Source organism: Lipotes vexillifer, unplaced genomic scaffold (genome assembly GCF_000442215.2).
Source record: "Lipotes vexillifer unplaced genomic scaffold, Lipotes_vexillifer_v1.1 scaffold602, whole genome shotgun sequence".
Lineage (NCBI taxonomy): Eukaryota > Metazoa > Chordata > Mammalia > Artiodactyla > Lipotidae > Lipotes > Lipotes vexillifer.
Genome location: NW_006790307.1, coordinates 1,870,207 through 1,896,158, shown reverse-complemented (window position 1 = coordinate 1,896,158; position 25,952 = coordinate 1,870,207). Strand labels below are relative to the sequence as shown.

Below are 25,952 nucleotides of genomic sequence, written 5' to 3'. Positions count from 1 at the left end.
AAAAGCATTATTTCCTTCAGAAATTTACATTAAGGCTCATGAACCAAATCAGATTTTGGTTCATGTCCCTTCAGAATTGCTATCTTAGAAAAGTTAGAATGCCTGACTGAAAATTGTTTAGGACTTGATAGTAAATCAAGTTGAGTTTTGTATACTTTTATCTGTAATATTACGAAAATCATTTTCTGCAATATTATATTAGTATATACTTTCAAGTATATAATTACCACTTATTTAAATGAAAATGATCAAGATATTTAGGTTATTACCAGATTTAAAAGAGGTCTACAAATATTGCTGATATTAACATGTATGATTTTGTGCATGTAGAATAAAGTGGCATAGGAATAGCTCCTAAATGCCCATGTATCTCCCTTTCATTTGTGGGTCTCAAGCAGGTACCAAGCCCAGTATAGTTTCTGTTTCCAGACCCTATAGGACTTTCAATTTAAAATAAGAGCCAAGGCAACTCACTGTCATGAGCGATACACAGCACTCAGAAACCTGCTCCCCAGAGTTGCTGGTCTGCTGTTTGATATCCCCATCTCCCCTAATTCTTGCATATAATGTTTTAAGAGCAGCAGTTTGCTGGAGCACTTGGTTTTTCAAACAAATTAAATAGACCCTGGTCTCAGAGACCTCACACTCTGCCAGAGAAAATCACTCATGGAAATAGAAGAGCATAATGCAGTGTTATAAATCCCACAACAGAGGTAACCTGTTTAATTTGCGGAGCAAAGAGGCTGGGAGGGGGTGAAACTGAGTGGAATGGGACAATGGTCAGCAAAGGTTTCCCAGGGGAGTTGATACCTGAACTGTTTTTTTTTTTTTTTTTTAGGGGAATTTTCTTTTTTTTTTTTTTTTTTTTTTTGCTGCCCGCGGGCCTCTCACTGTTGTGGCCTCTCCCGTTGCGGAGCACAGGCTCCGGACGTGCAGGCTCAGCGGCCACGGCTCACGGGCCCAGCCACTCCGCGGCATGTGGGATCTTCCCGGACCGGGGCACGAACCCGTGTCCCCTGCATCGGCAGGCGGACTTTCAACCACTGCGCCACCAGGGAAGCCCTTGTTTACTCTTTTTTTTTGCGGTACGCGGGCCTCTCACTGATGTGGCCTCTCCCGTTGCGGAGCACAGGCTCCGTATGCGCAGGCCCAGCGGCCATGGCTCACGGGCCCAGCCGCTCCGCGGCATGTAGGATCTTCCCGGACTGGGGCACGAACCCGCATCCCCTGCATAGGCAGGCGGACTCTCAACCACTGCGCCACCAGGGAAGCCCTACTTGTTTACTCTTTAACAGACTAGTCTTTGTTTCTGTTGGAGTTTCACCTAAGTAAGATATGTAATTTACACAGCATGTATGCCTTGGAGCCTTCACTTTGTAGAGTACATTATTATGAAGCACCTAATGAAGCATTATTTTAATATTTAATAGTCACTATCCTCTTTTTTTATTGTGGTATAATATACATAACATAAAATTTGCAATTTTAACCAGTTTTGAGTATACAGTTTAGTGGCATTAAATACTTCACAATGTTGTACAACCATCATCACTATGTATTTCCAGAACTTTCTCATCATGACAAACAGAAACTCTGTACCCATTAAACAACCTGAACTGGGTTTTAAAGGAAGAGTGGGAAAGAAAATGTAGTGGGTCAGAATGTCATTGCAGACACAGGGGACACACAGCGTGTTATGTGTGTAGGAACTACAAGCAGTTGATTGCTGATTTTCGTTTTAAATAGACCCCTTTCCCCAGTGCTGTGTGGAGGTTGGATTTGAAGAGGAGAAAGCTGGAAGCAAGATACCAGTAGAGCTGTTGCCGTGGTACAGGTGAGCTATGATGGCCTAAACCTGGTGGTGTTAGTAGCCATGAAGAGAGGGTAGAATCAATCAATACATACAAGTAACATCAATCTTTAGTGACTGACTGAATAGATGGGATGGAGGAGGAGGAGGAGGTATCAAGGGTGACTCCCAGGTTTCTAGTTTGGTGCTATCAGTAACAGAGGCAGAATGCAGGAGGAAGAGCAGCTCTGGGGAGAGAAGTATGTTCAGTTTTTCAACATGATGAGTTTGAGGTATCTGTCACATCCAGGTAGATGTGTCCAGTGGGCAGTCAGACCTGAGTCTGAAGCTCAGGCATTTGGGGGTCATCAGCATAAGAGAAGACTGTGGCATCTGGTTGCAGAAAGGCAGGGACCCTTACCTTAATTGACCTATTATTTTGGGGCTCAGTAGACAAATTTGTCATCGCATCAGGCCCATATTTTCTTGGGCCACTGAAACGTGGTTGCCTGTTTTCTCTCATATTTCCTTAGAACGTTGGCAAAACGTTCCCAGGCCTATCATCAATTTTCCCTGCACTGAGAATTATATATGGCACTATCTCTTCACATATAGTACACATGGCAAGGTCTTGTATGTAGTAGGTGATCAATAAATGTTCATCTTCATTGCTTATATCCAAACGGCTCTCTGTATACAAAATTACCTCCTTTTTTTTCTTGCAGGAACTTCTTGCATGCTTCTCAAGTTTAACTTCTTACAAATGTCTAAGACTACTTCAAGATTAAGTGTGAGCAGTACTTGATGGGTAGGTGTCTTCCATCATTAAGACTACATCATTCCTTTCATTATCGCCATACGTTGCTTGTTGCAGGATTTGGAAACAAACATTTCTCTTCTTAGGGAAGGACCGTGGAGTTTATCCAGTCAAGGTCCCACAGAGGGAGTTAGAGTTGCAGTAACCTGGCGTGAGTAAGCCCTGATTCCAGGTGGTGATGGGGGTTGAGTTTCACATTTTGCTTTATTTGAACAATATGTGAAAAAGAGTCACTAAAAATAAGAACAGACTGGGCTTTGTTGCAGCTGAGTGGCCTTGCAAATCTCTATAAAGAGGAATTATAGGACATAAAGGATCTGATTCTGGGATATGATCCAATTGCCCTGTGAATGGAAGTAAAATATCCTTTTTAAGAGCACTGAAGTTCTGGGATTTTGGGGGAATAGTCACCTTTGTGAGATGTGGATTGTGTCCAGGGACTGTAACCTGAGAGGAAACAAGAAAGTTATCTGAGTGATTTCAGATGTTTTGTGGTGCGAACAGTGAAAAACACTAATATCCACCACTAAAATGCAGCCCTTATGAAACACATGTAACAACCTGCCAGGTCTCCCCAGGCTAGAAACAGCTTCAGTCCTGCTCGGTGAATGAGTTACCAAGTGCCTACTGATATGGACCACAGTTGTTAATGCTGTTGCTGAGAATTACAAAGTGAAATAAAGACAGTTCCTTTATCTGAAGATGTTAAGTCAGAAGCAATAGACTGATTTCTGTCCCCGTCGTTTTCATGGAGCGCAAAGGTAAAGAGTTGACTGTTTCTCTTTGTCTCAAGCCTGTACTTAATATCCTGATTCTGTGTCAAGATTATAAGTGGAATTTTTTTCTCGATTTATTCCATTTTCCTTGCAGCTGATCTAAGTGTATACATAAGTTATTGCTTCTTTAAAAAGCTTTGATTTTACCTGGTTTTGTCCATGAGTCTGAATCTTCAGCTAGATTTATCTTTTTGGTGGAGGAAATGATCAGGAAAATAATGACAAATACTAAACTAACTATAGACTGTTGCTACTGAGAAATGCTTTTATTATATATGGTAGATAGGGAAAAGAATAGGGAATAACATTTACATAACCACTAATTGGCATGTATTTTAGCCATTCAAGAAAGCTTCCAGAGTCTTTCTTACCTTCTGTTTTTGTCCTAGAGCTAGTAACTAAAGCCAACTTATGCTGAGTTAGTCTAATTGGAAATGAACAATTCATAACTTTATTCTATAAATATGTGGCTTATTTTTAAAATATTTTATTGGAGTATAGTTAATTTACAAATTGTTAGTTTCAGGTGTATAGCAAAATGAATCTGTTATACATATACATATATCCAAGATGTGCCTTATTTATGGGATTGCATAAAAACAGTTTGTTGATAGATTCACTACAAGGAAAACCCTTCTTTTTCACAGAATGAAAATGTCACAGTAAATAACAGGAAAATAAAGGGTCTTTTTAGGCAAAGATTCATAGTGAGTTGAGGTCTTTCCAGCTCTATTCATGTCCTCGGTAGGAGGAAAGATACTCAAGAAAAGCATGAGCCCCTCACTCAAAGTGCTGGGTACTTTGGCGATAACCTATGGAGCAGGGGTTTTTAATCCTACAGAGTTTTATGAACTGAAAACCATGCCCTTTATTATGTCCTAAAGAAAGATGAAACAACTACAAAGCCAGTTTTTACTACAGAATAGATGACTACCTTCTCTCAGGAGTAGCTCTATACGGAATGACTACTATGGCTGGCATTAGACTAAGCAAACTAGATGAATCTTGACATTCTTAAAGTCACATCAAAGAGGAAGAGTCATAATCTGGCCAAGTAAATCAGATACTTACTCATTTAGTTCATTCACGTAAACTCACTCAGACTCAAACTAGTCCATGCGTCCTTAGAGGAAGAAAAGCCTTAGAAACATGCATCTAAATAAAATTAAAATCTGGAATTTTGCTTGCATTGATTGGAAAACTCACCATCGTTTGCTTATGAGCGGGCTGCAAAATATCTATCACTTAATATAGTGGTAAACTTTGTGGATCAAATTTTATTTGTAGTGAATTCTAAGGAACTTGTGTCACAATCAATTTTTAATAGTAGAAGTTATGGTTCACGGAACAGATGTTAAACTGGTATTCCATGAAGCTTGGAAGAACTGTGGCCACATTGTATTTTTGTTTTTGTTTTTACATTTTTATTGGAATATAGTTGCTTTACAATGTTGTGTTAGTTTCTGCTGTACAGCAAAATGAATCAGCTCTATGTATGTATATATGCCCTCCTTTTTGGATTTCCTTCCCATTTAGGACACCACAGAGCATTGAGTAGAGTTCCCTGTGCTATACAGTAGGTTCTCATTAGTTATCTGTGTTATACATAGTAGTGTATATATGTTAATCCCAATCTCCCAATTCATCCCACCACCCCACATTGTTTATTTATTCTTATTATTAATAAGGTTTGTTCCATTTTTTATCATAAAAGGTACCACCCGAAATGGGATTTGGCTTCTATTTAAAAAATTGCCAGTTAGGGAAAAAACATGATTTTCTGAGTTTGTTCCTATTATTGCCACCTCACCCACTCCCTGCTAAATGCAAGTTGGCCTTTTATTCTGTCCTGATGTATCTACTTTTGGACTTGCCAGACTTATTTTAGATTCTTTCTAGGTAAGTAAGTATTGTGAGTTCTATAATATTTTAATAACAATAGTTAGCATTGTATACTTACCTCTATTACATAGAACCCAGGCAAGAGAAGGAGGTAATACTCTCCAAATTTGTTGGTTCTATAGGGGCAGACATGTTTTCTGTCTTGGACTTCTACAGTTACATTGGGTAATGGAGTCCCATTCTGATCAAAAATTTGACCCTTTACACCTGCAAGACAAAAACAGAATTAAATGTTAATACCACATTTTATGGCATATGAAAAAAAATTCATGTAATTATTTAAGAAAAATATGCCCAATATTTATTAGCTGTTTTGAGTTAATCGAGTATTTCAGAAGGGATGGTAAACTTAAAAAAAATTGAGATATAATGAAAATATAACATCATATTAGTTTCAGGTGTACAACATAATGATTTAATATATGTATTGTGTTAACAGTCACCACAATATGCCCAGTTAACATACACATTTTTTTCTTGTGATGAAAACTTTAAGATTTACTCTTAGCTAATTTTAAATATACAATACAGTATTTAACTATATTTACCATGCTGTACATTACATCCCCAGGACTTATTTATTTTATAACTGGAAGTTTGTACTTTTTGACTGCCTTCACCTATTCTTCCCCACCCCCTGCCTCTGGCAACTACCAATCTATTCTCTGTATCATGAGTTGGTTTTTTTTCTTAAAGATTCCACATATAAGTGACATCATAAGCTATTTGTCTTTCTCTGATTTATTGATATTTCACTTAGTATAATGCCCTCAGTGTCTGTCCATATTGTCACAAATGGCAAGATTTCTTTATGGCAGAATAGTATTCCATTGTATAAATATACCACAGTTTCTTTATTCATCCATCCAATTAAGTTGCTTCTGTGTCTCAGCTATTATAAATAATGCTGCAGTGAACATGGTGGGTGCAGATATCTTTTCAAGTTAGTTTTCTCATTTCTTTTGGATAAATACCCAGAAGTAGAATTACTGGATCATATGGTAGTTCTATTTTTAATTTTTCTTAGAATCTCTATACTGTTGTCCATAGTGCTGCACCAATTTACATTCCCATCAACAGTGGACAAGGGTTCCCTTTTCTCCACATCCTTGCCAACACTTGTTGCTTCTTGTCTTTTTTGACAATAGCCTTTCTAACAGGGGTAAAGGTGATATCTCTACTTTAACTCTTGATACTTTAATTACAATGTGTCTTGATGTGGGTCTCTTTCGGTTCATCTTATTTGGAACTCTCCAGGCTTCTTGGATCTGGATGTCTGCTTCCTTGCCAGGTTAGGGAACTTTTCAGCCATTTTTCTTTCAAATAAGTTTTATATCCCTTTTTCTCTCTCTCCTCTTTCTGGGACCCCTATAATGCAAATGTTTGTCTGCTTGATGTTGTCCCATAAGTTCTTTACGCCATCTTCACTCTTTTTCATTCTTTTTCTTTTTGCTGCTCTGATTGGATGAATTCCATTGTCCTGTCTTCAGGTTCACTTATCCTTTCTTCTGCCTCATCTAGTCTGCTGTTGAACTCCTCTACTGCATTTTTCAGCTCTATGACTTTTATTTGGTACTTCCTTATATTTTCTTTCTCTTTGTTGAAATTCTCATTTTGTTCATGCATAGTTCTACTGAGCTCAGTGAGTATCTTTATGACCATTATTTTGAACTCTTTATCAGGTAAATCACCTACCTCTATTTCATTAAGCTCTTTTCTGGGGTTTTATCTTGTTCCTTCATTTGGAACATATTCCTCTGTGCTGACTCTCTGTGTTGGTTTCTATGCATTATATAAAACAACCATCTCTTCCAGTCTTGAAGGAGTGGCTTTGTGTAAGAGGCGAACTTACTGTTCAACCCTGCCCCAGCTCTGGGTTTTCTCTCAAACTTTTATGATTATCCAAGCAGCTTACTTTAGTCTTAATGGCTCCAGTAGTTGAGGGTGTGCCAAGACCTGTCAGTGTCCCAAAGGGGAGTGAGTATCTCAGTCAGCACAAAGGTTCAGGGAGATTGGGAGCCAAACCCACAGCTTCGAAAGGGGGGGAAGACTGGGAGATGGGTGTTTCTGTCCCTGGGGTGACTGACAGCCAGTTAAGAACCATTTCTTTGTTTGCTTTGTTCATCTCTTGCACTCATGAACACAAGCCCTGTTGGCCAACAGAGCCAGGCTATCAAGGGATGTGTTCTCTGGGCAGTAGCCAAAAAAGCCAAGGGGTACAGATGGGTACACAGGCTCCTTTCTTGGAGACACTGGTGATCTGGGGTACGGCACAGGTTGAGAGTGAAGATAGGTTGAGAGTGAAGATGGTGCCCAGTGGCCTCTGATGAATGATTGTAGTCAGCCGCTAGATGTGTATTTAATTAGAACCCTGCTCCTCAGGCCACAACTATGAAGATAAACTAATAGTCCTCTTTCACAGAAAGACTGGGTTTTCAGTCTGATGCCTCTCCACTGTGCCCTAAGTGTAGCTGGTTAAGAACTCCTTCTCTGTTTGTTACAGTTCTGTGGGATTTATGAACACAAGACATGCTGGCCAACAGAACCAGGAAATCAAGGGGTAGTCTCTGGGTGGCAACTGCAGAAAAACAGTGCACCAGACAAGTGCACAAACTCTTCTCCAGGAGATTCCAGTATCCTGGAGGGAGGTGGAGGGACAGGGCAAAGATGGCAGCCACAAGCATCCATCTTTGGAGAGTATTTCAGTTGGCTCCTAGATGTATGTTAAATTAGATGACTGCCTCTGAGACTTAAACTTTCAGACAAGCAGATACGCCTCTTTCACAGAAAGACTGGGCACTTTTCAGTCACCTGCCTTAGCGCTGGGTCCTGGGGGGTAGCCAGGTAAGTCTTTAAGAACTGTTTCTCAGTTTGCTATAGCCTTGTGGGTCTCATGGATGTGAGCCCCATCATTTTCAAAGCTAGATGTTTTGAGAGCCGCCAGAAGGAACCAGCCCTGCCAACACCTGGACTTTAGCCCAGTGAGACTGGTTTTGAACTTCTAACCTCCAGAACTGTACATTTAAATTCACTGTTACTTGAGAGGAGACAAGATGGCGGAGTAGAAGGTGAGCTTCTTATGGAAACACCAAAATCACAACTAACTGCTGTACAACCATTGACCAAAAAATGCTGAAACCTACCAAAAAAGATACCCTACATCCAAAGACAAAGAAGCCGCCACAACAAGACAGTAGGAAGGGGTGTAATTTCAATAAAATCAAATCCCACACATGCCAAGTGGGTAATCCAAAAACTGGAAACAGAAGTTCTCCCACAGGAGTGAAAGTTCTGAGCCCTGTGTCAGGCTCCCCAGCCTGGGAGTCTGGCAATGGGAGGAGGAACCTCCAGAGAATCTGGCTTTGAAGGCCAGTGGGTTTGGGGCACAGGGATTCCCCAGGCCTGGGGGAAACAGAAACTCTATCTTGGAGGGTGCACATAGGGTCTTGGATGCACCAGGTCCCAGGGGAAAAAAGCAGTGACCTCATAATAGACTGGGCTAGACTTACCTGCTAGTACTGGAGGGTCTCCTGCAGAAGCAGGGGGTGGGGGCAGCTGTGGCTCACTGCAGGGACAAGGACACTGGTGGTGGTAGTGTGGTAGTTCTGGGGAGTACTCATTGGCATGAGCCCTCTTGGAGGCTGCCATTTTCTCACCGAGTCCTGGCCCCACCCAACAGCCTGTAGGCTGCAGTGCTGGGACGCCTCAGGCCAGATAACCAACAGGGTAGGAACACAGCCCCACCCATCAGCAGACAGGCTGCTTAATGTCTTCCTGAGCAGACGCACCCCCTGACATGGCCTTGCCCACCAGAGGGACAAGACTCAGCTCCACCCACCCATGGGCAGGAACCAGTCCCTCCCACCAGGAAGCCTACACAAGCCTCTTAAACAGTCTCATCCACCAGAGGGAGGCGACAGCAGAAGCAAGAAGAACTACAATCCTGCAGCCCGCAGAATGGAAACTGCAATCACAGAAAGTTAGACAAATTGAGATGGCAGAGAAATATGTCCCAGATGAAGGAACAAGATAAAACCCCAGAACAACAACTAAGTCAAGAGGAGATAGATAGGCGATCTACCTGAAAAATAATTCAGAGTAATGATAGTAAAGATGATCTGAGGTCTCAGAAAAAGAATGGAGGCACAGATCAAGAAGATACAGGAAATGTTTAACAAAGACCTAGAAGAACTAAAGAAGAAACAGAGATGAACAATACAATAACTGTAATGAAAAGTACACTAGAAGGAATCAATAGCAGAGTAACAGGCAGAAGAATGGATGAGTGACCTGGAAGAGAGAATGGTGGAATTCACTGCAGTGGGACAAAGAAAAAAGAAAGAAAAGAAATGAGGCCAGACTAAGAGACCTCTGGGACAACATTAAATGCATGATCATTCTCATTATAGGGGTCCTAGAAGGAGAAGAGAGAGGTAAAGGACCTGAGAAAATATCTGAAGAGATAACAGCTGAAAACTTCCTTAACATGGGAAAGGAAACAGTCACCTAAGTCCAGGAAGCACAGAGAGTCCCAGGCAGGATAAACCCAAGGAGGAACACACGAAGACACACAGTAATCAAATTGACAAAAAATTAAAGACAAAAAATATTAAAAGCAACAAGGGAAAAGCAACAAATAACATACAACAGAATTTCCATAAGGTTAGCAGCTGATTTCTCAGCAGAAACTGTGCAGGCCAGAAGGGAGTGGCACAATATATTTAATGTGATGAAAGGGAATAACCTACAACCAAGAATACCCAGCAAGGCTTTCATTCAGATTCAATGGAGAAATCAAAAGCTTTACAGACAAGCAAAAGCTAAGAGAATTCAGCACCAACAGACCAGCTTTGCAACAAATACTAAAGGAACTTCTCTATGGGCAAAAGAAAAGGCCACAACTAGAAACAAGAAAATTAGGAATGGAAAAACTCACTGGTAAAGGCAAACATACAGTAAAGGTAGGCAATCATAGGCACACAAATATGATATCAAACCCAGCAATTGTGAGAAGAAGAGAACAAAAATGCAGGATACAGGAAATGCATTTGAAATTAAAAGACTGACAAAACAATCTTGTTTGGGCTTCCCTGGTGGCGCAGTGGTTGAGAGTCCACCTGCCGATGCAGGGGACACAGGTTCGTGCCCCGGTCCAGGAAGATCCCACATGCCACGGAGTGGCTGGGCCCGTGAGCCATGGCCGCTGAGCCTGCGCGTCCAGAGCCTGTGCTCCGCAACGGGAGAGGCCACAACAGTGAGGGGCCGGCGTACCGCAAACAAAACAATCTTGTTTATATATAGACTGCTACAGCAAAACCTCATGGTAACCACAAATCGAAAATCTACAACAGAGACGCACACAAAAAAGGAAAAGGCATTCAAACACAACGCTAAAGTTAGTCATCAAATCACAAGAGAACAAAAGAGGAAGGGAAGAAAAAAGACCTACAAATCCAAAACAATTAACAAAATGGCAATAAGAACATACATCTCAATAATTACCTTAAACATAAACAGATTAAATGCTCCAACCAAAAGACACAGACTGGCTGAATGGATACAAAAACAAGACCTGTATATATGCTATCTACAAGAGCACTACAGACCTAGGGACACATACAGATAGAAAGTGAGGGGATGTAAAAAGGCATTCCATGCAAATAGAAATCAAAAGAAAGCTGGAGTAGCAATACTCATATCAGACAAAATAGACTTTAAAATAAAGACTATTACAAGAGACAAAGAAGGACACTACATAATGATCAAGGGAGCAGTCCAAGAAGAAGATATGACAATTGTAAATATATATGCACCCAACATAGGAGCACCTCAGTATATAAGGCAAATACTCAAAGCCACAGAAGGAGAAATTGACTGTAACACAGTAATAGTAGGGGACTTTAACACCCCACTTTCATCAATGGACAGATCATCCAGACAGAAAATCAATAAGGAAACACAGGCCTTAAATGACACATTAGATGAGATGGACTTAATTGATGTTTATAGAGCATTCCATCCAGAAGCAGCAAAGTACACATTCCTCTCAAGTGCACAAGGAACATTCTCCAGGATTGACAACATGCTGGGCCACAAGCGAGTCTTGATAAATTTGAGAAAACTGAAATCATATCAAGCATCTTTTCCAACCACAACGTATGAGATTAGAAATCAACAAGAAAAAAAAACTAAAAAACACGTGGGGGATATATAGCCTGAACCAAGATGGAGGAGTAGAAGGACTTGCTCTCACTCTTCTTGTGAGAACACCAGAATCACAACTAGCTGCTGGACTATCATCGACAGGAAGACACTGGAACTCACCAAAAAAGATACCCCACATCCAAAGACAAAGGAGAAGCCACAGTGAGATGGTACGAGGGTGCAATCACAGTAAAATCAAATCCCATAACTGCTGGGTGGGTGACTCACAAACTGGAGAACACTTATATCATAGAAGTCCACCCACTGGAGTGAAGGTTCTGCGCCCCACGTCAGGCTTCCCAACCTGTGGGTCTGGCAACAGGAGGAGGAATTCCTAGAGAATCAGACTTTGAAGGCTAGTGGGATTTGATTGCAGGACTTCAACAGGACTGGGGGAAACAGAGACTCCACTCTTGGAGGCCACAAAGTAGTGTGTGCATCGGGATCCAGGGGAAGGAGCAGTGACCCCAGGGGAGACTGAACTAGACTTACCTGCTGGTGTTGGAGGGTCTCCTGCAGAGGCGGGGGTGGCTGTGGCTCACCGTGGGGACAAGGACACTGTCAGCAGAAGTTCTGGGAAGTACTACTTGGCCTGAGCCCTCCCAGAGTCTGCCATTAGCCCCACCAAAGAGCCCAGGTAGTCTCCAGTTTTGGGTTGCCTCAGGCCAAACAACCAACAGGGAGGGAACCCAGCCCCACCCATCAGCAATCAAGAGGATTGAAGTTTTACTGAGCTCTGCCCAACAGAGCAACAGTCAGCTCTACCCACCGCCAGACCCTCCGATCAGGAAACTTGCACAAGCCTCTTAGAAAGCCTCATCCACCAGAAGGCAGACAGCAGAAGCAAGGACTACAATCCTGCAGCCTGTGGAACAAAAAGCACATTCACAGAAAGATAGATAAGATGAAAAGGCAGAGGGCTACGGACCAGGTAAAGGAAAAAGATAAAACCCCAGAAAAACAACTAAATAAAGTGGAGATTGGCAACCTTCCAGAAAAAGAATTCAAAATAATGATAGTGAAGATGATCCAAGACCTCGGAAAAAGACTGGAGGCAGAGATCAAGAAGATGCAAGAAATGTTTAACAAAGATCTAGAAGAATTAAAGAACAAACAAACAGAGATGAACAATACAATAACTGAAATGAAAACTACACTAGAAGGAATCAATAGCACAATAACTGAGGCAGAAGAACAGATAACAGGCAGAAGAACCTGGAAGACAGAATGGTGGAATTCACTGCTGCAAAACAGAATAAAGAAAAAAGGATGAAAAGAAATTAATGAAATGAAAGAGTGAAGCCTAAGAGACATCTGGGACAACATTAAACACAACAACATTCACATTATAGGGGTCCCAGAAGGAGAAGAAAGAAGGACAGGAGGAAATATTTGAAGAGATTATAGTCGAAAACTTCCCTAACATGGGAAAGGAAGTAGCCACCCGAGTTCAGGAAGTGCAGAGAGTCCCAAACAGGATAAACCCAAGGAGAAACATGACGAGACACATAGTAATCAAATTGGCAAAAATTAAAGACAAAGAAAAATTATTGAAAGCAGCAAGGGAAAAATGACAAATAACATAGAAGGGAACTCCCATAAGGTTAACAGCTAATTTCTCAGCAGAAACTCTACAAGCCAGAAGGAGTGGCATGATATACTTAAAGTGATGAAAGGGAAGAACCTACAACCAAGATTACTCTACCTGGCAAGGATCTCATTCAGATTCGATGGAGAAATCAAAAGCTTTAGAGACAAGCAAAAGCTAAGAGAATTCAGCACCACCAAACCAGCTCTAAAACAAATGCTAAAGGAACTTCTCTAAGTGGGAAACATGAGAAGAAAAGGAGGTACAAAAACAAACCCCCCAAAATTAAGAAAATGGTCATAGGAACATATGTATCGATAATTACTTTAAACATAAATGGATTAAATGCTCCAACCAAAAGACACAGGCTTACTGAATGGATACAAAAACAAGACCCATCTATATGCTGTCTACAAGAAACCCACTTCAGACCTAGGGACACATACAGACTGAAAGTGAGGGGATAGAAAAAGATATTCCATGCAAATGGAAATCAAAAGAAAGCTGCAGTAGCAATACTCATATCAGATAAAATAGACTTTAAAATAAAGAATGTTACAAGAGACAAGGAAGGACACTACATAATAATCAAGGGATCAATCCAGGAAAAAAATATAACAATTATAAATATATATGCACCCAACATAGGAGGACCTCAATACGTAAGGGAACTGCTAACAGCTATAAAAGAGGAAATCGACAGTAACACAGTAATGGGGACTTTAACACCTCACTTACACCAATGGACAGATCATCCAAAATGAAAACATATAAGGAAACACAAGGTTTAAATGACATGATAGACCAGATAGATTTAATTGATATTTATAGGACATTCCATCCAAAAACAGGTTACACTTTCTTCTGAAGTGCGCATGGAACATTCTCCAGGATAGATCACATCTTGGGTCACAAATCAAGCCTCAGTAAATTTAAGAAAATTGAAATCATATCAAGCATCTTTTCTGACCACCAGGCTATGAGATTAGAAATGAATTACAGGGAAGAAAACGTAAAAAACACAAACACATGGAGGCTAAACAATACGTTACTAAATAACCAAGAGATCACTGAAGAAATCAAAGAGGAAATCAAAAAATACCTAGAGACAAATGACAATGAAAACACGACGATCCAAAACCTACGGGATGCAGCAAAAGCAGTTCTAAGAGGAAAGTTTAGAGCTATACAAGCCTACCTCAAGAAACAAGAAAAATCTCTAATAAACAATCCAACCTTACACCTAAAGGAACTAGAGAAAGAAGAACAAACAAAACCCAAAGTTAGCAGAAGGAAAGAAATCATAAAGATCAGAGCAGAAATAAGTGAAATAGAAACAAAGAAAACAATAGCAAAGATCAATAAAACTAAAAGCTGTTTCTTTGAGAAGATAAACAAAATTGATAAACCATTAGCCACACTCATCAAGAAAAAGAGGGAGAGGACTCAAATCAATAAAATTAGAAATGAAAAAGGAGAAGTTACAACAGACACCACAGAAATACAAAGCATCCTAAGAGATTACTACAAGCAACTCTGTGGCAATAAAATGGACAACCTGGAACAAATGCACAAATTTTTAGAAAGGTATAACCTTCCAAGACTGAACCAGGAAGAAACAGAAAATATGAACAGACCAATCTCAAGTAATGAAATTGAAACTGTGATTAAAAATCTTCCAGCAAACCAAAGTCCAGGACCAGATGGCTTCACAGGTGAATTCTATCCAGTTAGACAAGAGCTAACACCAACCCTTCTCAAAGTCTTCCAAAAAATTGCAGAGGAAGTAACACTCCCAAACTCATTCTACGAGGCCACCATCACCCTCATACCAAAACCAGACAAAGATACTACAAAACAAGAAACTTACAAACCAATATCACTGATTGATATAGATGCAAAAGTCCTCAACACATTACTAGCAAGCAGAATCCAACAGCACATTAAAAGGATCATACACCAAGATCAAGTGGGATTTATCTCAGGGATGCAAGGATTCTTCAGTATATGCAATTCAATAAATGATATATTAACAAATTGAAGAATAAAAACCATATGATCATCTCAATAGATGCAGAAAAAGCTTTTGACAAAATTCAACACCGATTTATGATAAAAATTCTCCAGAAAGTGGGCATAGAGTGAACCTACCTCAACATAATAAAGGCCATATATGACAAACCTACAGCAAACATCCCTATCAATTGTGAAAAACTGAAAGCATTTCCTCTAAGATCAGGAACAAGACAAGGATGTCCACTCTCGCCAGTATTATTCAACATAGTTTTGGAAGTCCTAGCCACGGCAATCAGAGAAGAAAAAGAAATAAGAGGAATCCAAATTGGAAAACAAGAATTAAAACTGTCACTGTTTGCACATGACATGATAGTATACATAGAGAATCCTAAAGATGCCACCAGAAAACTACTAGAGCTATTCAATGAATTTGGTAATGTTGCAGGATACAAAATTAATGCACAGAAATCTCTTGCATTCCTATACGCTAACAATGAAAGATCAGAAAGAGAAATTAACAAAACAATCCCATTCACCATTGCAACAAAAAGAATAAAATATCTAGGAATAAACCTACCTAGGGAGACAAAAGACCTGTATGCAGAAAACTATAAGACACTGATGAAAGAAATTGAAGATGATACCAACAAATGGAGAGATATAACATGATCTTGGATTAGAAGAATCAACATTGTGAAAATGAATATACTACCCAAAGCAATCTACAGAGTTAATGTGATCCCTATCAAATTACCAATGGCATTTTTTACAGAACTACAACAAAAAATCTTTAAATCTGTATGGAGACACAAAAGACCCCGAATAGCCAAAGCACTCTTGGAGGAATCAGACTTCCTGAGTTCAGACTATACTACAAAGCTACAGTAATCAAGACAATATGGTACTGGCACATAAACAGAAACATAGATCAATGGAACAAGATAGAAAGCCCAGAGATAAACCCACAGACTTATGGTCAACTAATGTATGACAAAGGAGGCAATGATATACAATGGAGAAAAGACAGTCACTTAAATAAGTGGTGCTGGGAAAACTGGAGAGCTACGTGTAAAAGAATGAAATTAGAACACTCTCTAACACCACACACAAAAATAAACTCAAAATGGATTAGAGACCTAAATGTAAGACCAGACACTATAAAACTCTTAGAGGAAAACATAGGAAGAATACTCTTTGATATAAATCACAGCAAGATCTTTTTTGATCCATCTCCTAGAGTAATGGAAATAAAAACAAAAATAAACAAATGGGACCTAATGAAACTTCAAAGCTTTTGCACAGCAAAGGAAACCAGAAACAAGATGAAAAAGACAACCCTCAGAATGGGAGAAAATATTTGCAAATGAAGCAGCTGACAAAGGATTAATCTCCAAAATTTACAAGCAGCTCATGCAGCTCAATATTAAAAAAACAAGCAACCCAATCCAAAAATGGGCCGAAGACCTAAATAGACGTTTCTCCAAAGAAGACATACAGATGGCCAAGAAGCACATGAAAAGCTGCTCAACATCACTAATTATTAGAGAAATGCAAATCAAAACTACAATGAGGTATCACCTCACACCAGTTAGAATGGGCATCATCAGAAAACCTACAAACAACAAATGCTGGAGAAGGTGTGGAGAAAAGGGAACCCTCTTGCACTGTTGGTGGGAATGTAAATTGATACTGCCACTATGGAGAACAGTATGGAGGTTCCTTAAAAAACTAAAAATAGAATTAACATATGACCCAGCAATTCCACTACTGGGCATATACCCAGAGAAAACCATAATTCAAAAAGACACATGCACCCCAATGTTCACTGCAGCACTATTTACAATAGCCAGGTCATGGAAGCAACCTAAATGCTCATCAACAGATGAATGGATAAAGATGTGGTACATATATACAGGGGAATATTACTCAGCCATAAAAAGGAACAAAATTGGGTCATTTGTTGAGATGTGGATGGATCTAGAGACTGTCATACAGAGTGAAGTAAGTCAGAAAGAGATAAACAAATATCGTATATTAACAGATATATGTGGAACCTAGAAAAATGGTACAGATGAACTGGTTTGCAGGGCAGAAATTGAGACACAGATGTAGGGGGGTAAGAGGTGGGGTGGTGGTGGTGTGATGAAATGGGCAATTGGGATTGACATGTATACACTGATGTGTATAAAATTGATGACTAATAAGAAAAAAAAAAGCAAAACGTGTACTTTTTTTTACAATTTAAATAAAAACTCTGGTTTGTAAAGGAAGATTATACAGCTTTTGAGGACATGGGTTGGAATACTTTTTAAATGTAATTAATCTCAAATAAGCTAGGCAGAGGAAGACAAATACTGCATAGAATCACTTATATGTGAAATCTTAAAAAAAAAAAAAAAAAAAAGCTGAAGGCTAGAACAAAGCAGAAAAGTGGTTGCCAGGGCAGTGTGTGGGGGAAATACAGAGAGGTTGGTCATAGGGTACAAAGTTTCAGTTATAAGATGAATAAGGTCTGAGGATCTAACGAAAAACATGATGACTGTAGTGATAACACTGTATTGTATAATTGAAATTTGCTGAAAGAGTAGAACTTAAATGCTCTTACCTCCCCCACAAAGGATAAATACGTGAGGTGATGGATGTGTTAGTTAATGAGATGGGTGGAATCCTTTCACAATGTACACATACATCAAATCACCACAATGTACATTTTAAATGTCTTGTAATTTTATGTCAGTTGTACCTCAATAAAGCTGAAATAATAGGTTTAAACATGTTTTATTCATACTGTTTATACTTTTCGATTCACTTAAATTACTTGAAGGTCTCAAACAGTCTAAGAGTTGGACCTGAAAGAACAGGTCTCCATCAGAGACCAGAAAAAATAGAACTCCTCTCAGCCATTTAGCATTTATCACCACCAGTACATATATAGTCTTTGGTTCATTTGTTGTCTAAAGCTATGTTGCCATGGAACTACTCTTGAATATTTCTTTCGGCCTGTCAAACACATGCTATATTTTCAGTGAAACCACGGATTCCTGCCCACCTTCCCCCTCCATTTTCAAGGAACCAAGTAGTTATTTTGGTCTAAAAATCGTGTATTATGGTAGTTAAGGGTGACAAATTGCAACAATAATAGACAAGATTAAACAACCAGAGAGTTAAAGTGAATTCAAGCAAAAATTTTTTGTCTGTGCTATTTGGATTGGGTAAATTCAAAAACCACAGAACAGTTTTTGACATTATTATGACTGAAAGCTTGAATAGCTTTCCAGTTTTTTTACTTGTAGCTGGAATATGGTTAAGACTGAAACATACTTATTAAAATGACAGAGCAGATGGTATGGTTGTTTTAATATGTGGCTAGATAATCAACATTATGAAAGAGTTTTATTTGGCATATATTCCAAATTTCTTTTAAAAATCAATATTCAGGAGAGCTTGGAGAAAATTCTCACCTATTGTTATAGAATGGTGAGCTGCAGTACTCCTTCCTATGCTGTAAAGAAATTTAGAGCATGAGATGGAAGAGACCATACCAGGAGCTATTGTTCATTCTGTTAGTTGTTTTTAGGTTTTTAAATATTGAGTAGCTATAAAAAAAAGCTTATGAAGCTTACAGAAGATATAAAGAACATTACTGTTACCTCTGTTATTTCTTATGTGCCTCTCCCTGATCCTATTGACTTCTTTTCCCTTTGAGAGAGCACCATCCTGGATTTTGTAGTTTTATCATATGTGTTTATTCATTTTGCATGTTTTTAGACTTAATCCTGTGGAATTTTATTACATCTTCTTTCATGGCTTCTTTTTTTCAATATTATATTCCAGTGATTCACCCATGTTATTGCTTGTAGCTGTATTTCATTGATTTTCATTGCTGAATACATTCCATTATGTTAATATGCTATAATTTCCAGTATCTATTTTACTGTTGATAGGCATTTGGGCTGTTTCCATTATTTATTATTAGCGGTGCTGCTGTGAACACTTTCTGTTTGCTGCTCGTTTATAGAAATTTACTTTTGATTTGATTTGCTAACGTCTTAAGGAAGTTCACACTGTGTATTTGACCTGTAATTTTCCTATTTTGCAATGACATTTTTAGATTTTGCTATCAAGGTTATTCTTGCTTCAGAAAAGGAGTTACAGAGTGTTCCTACCTCTTCTTTTCCCTTTTATATAATCTGGAATAGTTTGTTTAAGACTGGAATTACTAGTGTATTTTTCCATTTGGTAGAGCTTGCCTGTAAGACCTTCTTTTTTGAGGGAGGATTTTAAACTACTGACAGATTTTTAAATTGTTATAGGATTATTCAGTTTTTCTGTTTCTTAAGTCTGTTTTAGTAGGTTACAGTTTTCCAGAAATGTATCAATTTTGTTTATGATTTAAAAAAATTAGTGGCATAAAGTTATGTCCTCTTGTTTTTAAAGAATATACTCACAGTGCCCCCGTTATTCTCTGTAGCATCTGTACTTGTTCCTTCCTTATTTCTCATGTTGTTTATTTGTACCTCCTCTCTTTTTTTCTTCTTCATTCTCACTAGAAGTTTGTCAATTTTGTCAGCTTTTTCAAAAAACCAAATTTGGACTCTGCAGATTATTGTGTATCTGTTTTCTATTTTGTTAATTTCTGATGTTGTCATTTAAAATTGCCTTTTTTCTGTTTCCTTGGGCTTATTTTGCTAGAGTTTTTTTCTCACCTCTACAATGAATAGGTGCTCAGCTCATTGTGATTGTTTTAAAATGCTTTGACACCCTTTCCTTAAAAAAAAATGGGACCTGATTTTCCTCCTCTTGTGAACAAGACTCAGTGACTCACTTCTCACAAATAGAATGTGGCAAAAATGATGGTATGTGGCTTCCAAGAATAGGTCACAAAAAGAATAGCTTCTGCCTGGCTTTTTCTCTTTCGGATCATGCACTTGGGAGAACCTAGCCACCATCTAATGAAAACATATAGGCAGCCCTCTGAGAAGGGCCACATGGAGAGAAACTGAGACCTCCCTGCCAACAGCCAGCACCAGCTTGCCAGCTAACAACCTTGGAAGTGGTTGCTACTGTTTCATTCAAGCCTTCAGGTGATGTGACTGCAACCTCACGAGACACCTCAAGCCAGAACCATGTAGCCATGCTTTTGAAATCCTGACCCACAAAAACTATGAGAGAGGATAGATATTTATAGTTGTTCTACACCATTAGCTTTTGGTGTAATTTGTCTTGCAACAGTAGAGACTATTATAATATATTCATTAATCACCAGCCCTTCTACCCTGACATAAGTATTTAAATGCTATAAATTTCCCTCTACACATTGTTTTAACTAAATCCCACAAATTTGGATAGGCAGTATTTTTTATTATCATTAAGATTTAAATATTTTCTAATTTCCATTATTTCTTCTTCTTTGACTTATGAGTTACTTAGAATTATGTTTCATAATTTCCAAATATATATTGTATATTTGTTATTGATTTCTAGTTTAACTGCATTTTGAACAGAAAATATAGTCTATATGATATAATCCTTAAAAAAAAACAAAACATGTGGGGGCTAAACAAATGCTACTAAACAACCAATGGGGCATTGAAGAAATCCAAGGAAGTAAAAAAATACCTGGAGACAAATGAAAATGAAAATATGACAATCCAAAACCTACGCGACACAGCAAAAGCAGTTTTAAGAGGGAAGTTTATAGCAATACAATCTTAGGAAACAAGAAAAATCTCAAATAAACAACCTAATCTTACACCTGAAGCAAACAGAGAAAGAAGAACAAACAAAACCCAAACTTAGAAGGAAAAAAATCATAAAGATCAGAGCAGAAATAAATGAAATAGAGACAAAGAAAACAATAGAAAAGATCAATGAAACTAAAAGCTGGTTCTCTGAAAAGATAAACAAAATTGACAAACCTTTAGCCAGACTCATCAAGCAAAACAGAGAAGGGCTGAAATCAATAAAATTAGAAATGAAAAAAGTTACAATGGACACCACAGAAATACAAAGGATCATAAGAGACTACTACAAGCAACCAGCTGCCAATAAAATGGATAACCTAGAAGAAATGGACAAATTCTCAGAAAGGTATAACCTTCCAAGACTGAACCAGGAAGAATTAGAAAATATGAACAGACCAATCACAAGTACTGAAATTAAAACTGTGATTAAAAAACTCCCAACAAACAAAAGTCCAGGATCAGATGGCTCCACAGGTGAATTCTATCCGACAGACAAGAGCTAACACCAACCCTTCTCAAAGTCTTCCAAAAAATTGCAGAGGGAGGAACACTTCCCAACTCATTCTATGAGGCCACCATCACCCTGATACCAAAACCAGATAAAGCTACCACAGAAAAGAAAATTACAGGCCAATATCACGGATGAACATGGACGCAGAAATCCTCAACAAAATACTAGAAAACTGAATCTGACAATACATGAAAAGGATCATAAACCATGATCAAGTGGGATTCATCCCAGGGATACAAGGATTTTTCAGTATCTACAAATCAATCAGTGTGATACACCACGTAACCAAATTGAAGAATAAAAACCATACGATCATCTCAATAGATGTAGAAAAAGCTTTTGACAAAATTCAACATCCATTTATGATAAAAACTCTCCCAAAAGTGTGCATAGAGGGAATCTACCTGAACGTAATAAGGGCCATATATAACAAGCCTACAGCTAACATCATACTCAACAGTGAAAAGCTGAAAGCATTTCCTATAAGATCAGGAACAAGACGAGGATGTCCACTCTTGCCACTTTTATTCAACATAGTGTTGGAAGTCCTAGCCATGGCAGAGAAGAAAAAGAAGTAAAAGGAATCCAAACTGAGAAAGAAGAAGTAAAACTGTCACTGTTTGCAGATGACATGATACTATACATAGAGAATCCTAAAGATGCTACCAGAAAACTACTAGAGCACATCAGTGAATTTGGTAAAGTTGCAGGATACAAAGTAAATACACAGAAGTCTGTTGCATTTCTATACACTAGCAATGAAAGATCAGAAAGAGAAATTAAAGAAACAACCCCATTTACCATCACATCAAAAAGAGTAAAATACCTAGGAATAAACCTACCTAAGGAGGCAAAAGATCTGTACTCAGAAAACTATAAGATGCTGATGAAAGAAACTGAAGATGACACAAACAGATGGAAAGATATACAATGTTCTTGGATTGGAAGAAATATTGTCAAAATTGTCAAAATGTCAAAATTGTCAGAATATTATCATATTGTCAAAATGACTATACGGCCCAAGGCAATCTACAAATGCAATCCCTATCAACTTACCAATGGAATTTTCCATAGAATTAGAACAAAAAATCTTAAAATTTGTATGCAGACACAAAAGACCCTAAATAGCCAAAGCCATCTTCAGAAAGAAAAATGGAGCTGGAGGAATCAGGTTCTCTGACTTCAGACTATACTACAAAGCTACAGTCATCAGAACAGTATGGTACTGGAACAAAAACAGAAATATAGATCAATGGAATAGGATAGAAAGCCCAGAAATAAACCCACACACCTATGGTCACTTAATCTACAACAAAGGAGTCAAGACTATACAATCGAGAAAAGACAGTCTCTTCAGTAAATGGTGCTGGGAAAACTGGACAGCTACATGTAAAAAAATGAAATTAGAACATTCTTTTAACACCATACATAAAAATTAACTCAAAATGGATTATGGACCTAAATGTAAGATCGGATACTAGAACACTCTTAGAGGAAAACAAGCAGAACACTCTTTGGCATAAATTGCAGCAATATCCTTTTGCATACGTCTCCTAGAGTAATGGAAATAAAAACAAAAATAAACAAATGGGACCTAATGAAACTCAGAAGCCTTTGCACAGCAAAGGAAACCATAAACAAAACGAAAAGACGACCCACAGAATGGGAGAAAATATTTGCAAACGATGCGACTGACAAGGAGTTAATCTCCAAAATTTACAAACAGCTCATGGGCTCAATGTCAAAAAAACAACCCAGTCAAAAAATGGGCAGAAGACCTAAATAGACATTTCTCCAAAAAGACATACAGATGGACAAGAGGCACATGAAAAGATGCTCAATGTCACTAAAAATTAGAGAAATGCAAATCAAAGCTACAATAAGGTATCATCTCACATCAGTCAGAATGGCCATTATCAAGAAGTCTACAAAGAAGTGCTGGAGAGGGTATGGAGAGAAGGGAACCCTCCTAACTGTTGGTGGGAATTGGTACAGCCACTTTGGAGAACCATATGGAGGTTCCTTAAGAAACTAAAAATAGAACTACCATATGATCCGACAATCCCACTCCTGGGCATATATCCATAGAAAAACATGGTTCAAAAGGATACATGCACTCCAGTGTTCATTGCAGCACTGTTGACAATAGCCAACATATGGAAGCAACCTAAATGTCCATCAGCAGAGGAATAAAGAAGATGTGGTACATATATACAATGGAATTACTCAGCCATTAAAAAAGAATGAAATAATGCCATTTGCAGCAACACATTAGAATCCCAGCTCCCAAGTCACTAAACATTCCCAAGCCTCAATTTCATCACCTATAATACGGGGATAATATGTATACCTTCCAGGATTGTTGTGAAGATCAAACACAAGTAACAGAACAGGAGGCTCAACGAATATTAATCCATTCTTAATCCTTCTCTTTCTTCTTATTTGGATAAGAAAAATGATACAAGGAAAAGAAAGACTAGCTATATAAGTTTGAAGTTGTTTGAAGTTGACACAGAAATACTCAATAAGTTGCTGGGGTCTCAGTTCATCTTTGTTCCGCAAGAGCAAGAATATGTGAAGGAGGAAGCTGTGCTTATTTCTTCCTTCCTTAGGTCTCGGAACTAGCTTATAGTCTTCCTGCCACTTTGAAAGTCTGTGCATTTGAGCAAGATAGCTTGTAGTACTGGCAGTATGTGTGTTGGCACCTTTTCTATTTTTCATTGTCTTCCTCAAAACCAACCAAAACTCATAAAATATTAAGCTATCTTTGAAATTGACTTTACACCAAAGATTCAGGATGCTAAGGCAGAAGACACCAAGAAAAAAAATGTCACGGTACCTTAAAAAAAAATTTAGCAAACAGTAATCAAAACAGCATGGTACTGGCACAAAAACAGACATATGGATCAATGGAAGAGAATAGAGAGCCCAGAAATAAACCCACACACCTATGGTCAATTAATCTTTGACAAAGGAGGCAAGAATATACAATGGACAAAAGACAGTCTCTTCAGCAAGTGGTACTGGGAAAGCTGGACTGCTGCACGTAAACCAATGAAGTTAGAATACACTGTTACACCATACACAAAAATAAAATGGCTTAAAGACTTAAATATAAGACACAACACCATAAAACTCCTAGAAGAGAACATAGGCAAAACATTCTCTGACATAAGTCGAAGCGATGTTTTCATAGGTCAGTCTCCCAAGGCAATAGAAATAAAAACAAAAATAAACAAACAGGACCTAATCAAATTTATAAGCTTTTGCCCAGCAAAGGAAACCATAAACAAAATGAAAAGACAACCTACGGACTGAGAGAAAATATTTACAAACTATGCGACTGACAAGGGATTAATCTCCAAAATATACAAACAGCTCATACAATTCAAAGAAAAAGAAACCCAATTGAAAAATGGGCAGACAACTTAAATAGACAGTTCTCCAAAGAACACATACAGATGGCCAACAGGCACAAGAAAAGATACTCAACATTGCTAATTATTAGAGAAATGCAAATCAAAACTACAATGAGGTATTACCTCACACTAGTCAGAATAGCCGTCATTAAAAAGTCCACAAATAACAAGTGCTGGAGAGGGTGTGGAGAAAATGGAACCCTCCTACACCACTGGTGGGAATGTAAGTTGGTGCAGCCACTGTCAAAAACACGATGGCGGTCCCTCAAAAAACTAAAAATAGAATTACCATATTATCCAGCAATCCCACTCCGGGGCATATATCCAGACAAAACTATAATTCAAAAAGATCCATGCACCCCTATGTTCATAGCAGCACTGTTCACAAAGGCCAAGACACGGAAACAACCTAAAATGTCCATTGACAGATGAATGGATAAAGAAGATGTGGTACATACATACAATGGAATACTACTCAGCCATAAAAAAGAATGAAATAGTGCCATTTGCAGCAACGTGGATGTACCCTGAGGTTATCATATTAAGTGAAGTCAGAAAGAGAAAGACAAATACCATGTGATATCACTATATGTAGAATCTGAAATATGCCACAAATGAACGTATCTATGAAACAGAAACAGACTCACAGACATAGAAAACAGACTGTGTTTGCCAAGGGGGAGGGGGTGGGAGAGGGATGGATTGGGGGGTTTGGGATTAGCAGACGCAAACTATTATGTATAGAGTGGATAAACAACAAGGTCCTACTGTATAGCACAGGGAACTATATTCAATATCCTGTGATAAACCATAATGGAAAAGAACATGAAAAAGAATATGCATATATATTCAGCTATATATATATATATATATATATAGCTGTACAGCAGAAGTTAAGACAACATATAAAACAACTATACTTCAAATTTAAAAAAATTTGCAAATTCCTTCTTGGCTGGAATTGGTTGTTACACTTTAACAGAACAGATTTGCATTTTTTTGACAGTCTATGAACAGTGTTTTTGGATGGCCTTAGGTACCCACACAACACCCCTATATCATGTGTCAAACTAAACAAAGATTTCCAGGGACTGGTAGTCTGACTATCCTCAAACATGGGAAAAGGAAGAGTAATTTGGATTCAGGTCGATTGCCAAAAGTCTTCATATTCCAGTTTTGACTCTCA

The 25,952-nt window shown here is 38.4% G+C and overlaps 1 protein-coding gene across 1 annotated transcript in view; it reads right to left on the bottom strand.

Moving 5' to 3' along the window:
- Positions 1–2,409: 2,409 nt before the first annotated feature.
- The window catches only part of CPM (carboxypeptidase M), an 87,412-nt gene continuing 63,869 nt past the window's right edge, over positions 2,410–25,952 (bottom strand). The window contains exons 7-8 of the mRNA XM_007463555.1: positions 5,343–5,491; positions 2,410–3,053 (exon numbers count right to left, since the gene is read on the bottom strand). Of these exons, the coding sequence (XP_007463617.1) occupies positions 2,811–3,053; positions 5,343–5,491 (392 nt within the window). The 3' untranslated portion in view covers positions 2,410–2,810. The remainder of the gene's footprint in view (positions 3,054–5,342; positions 5,492–25,952) is intronic.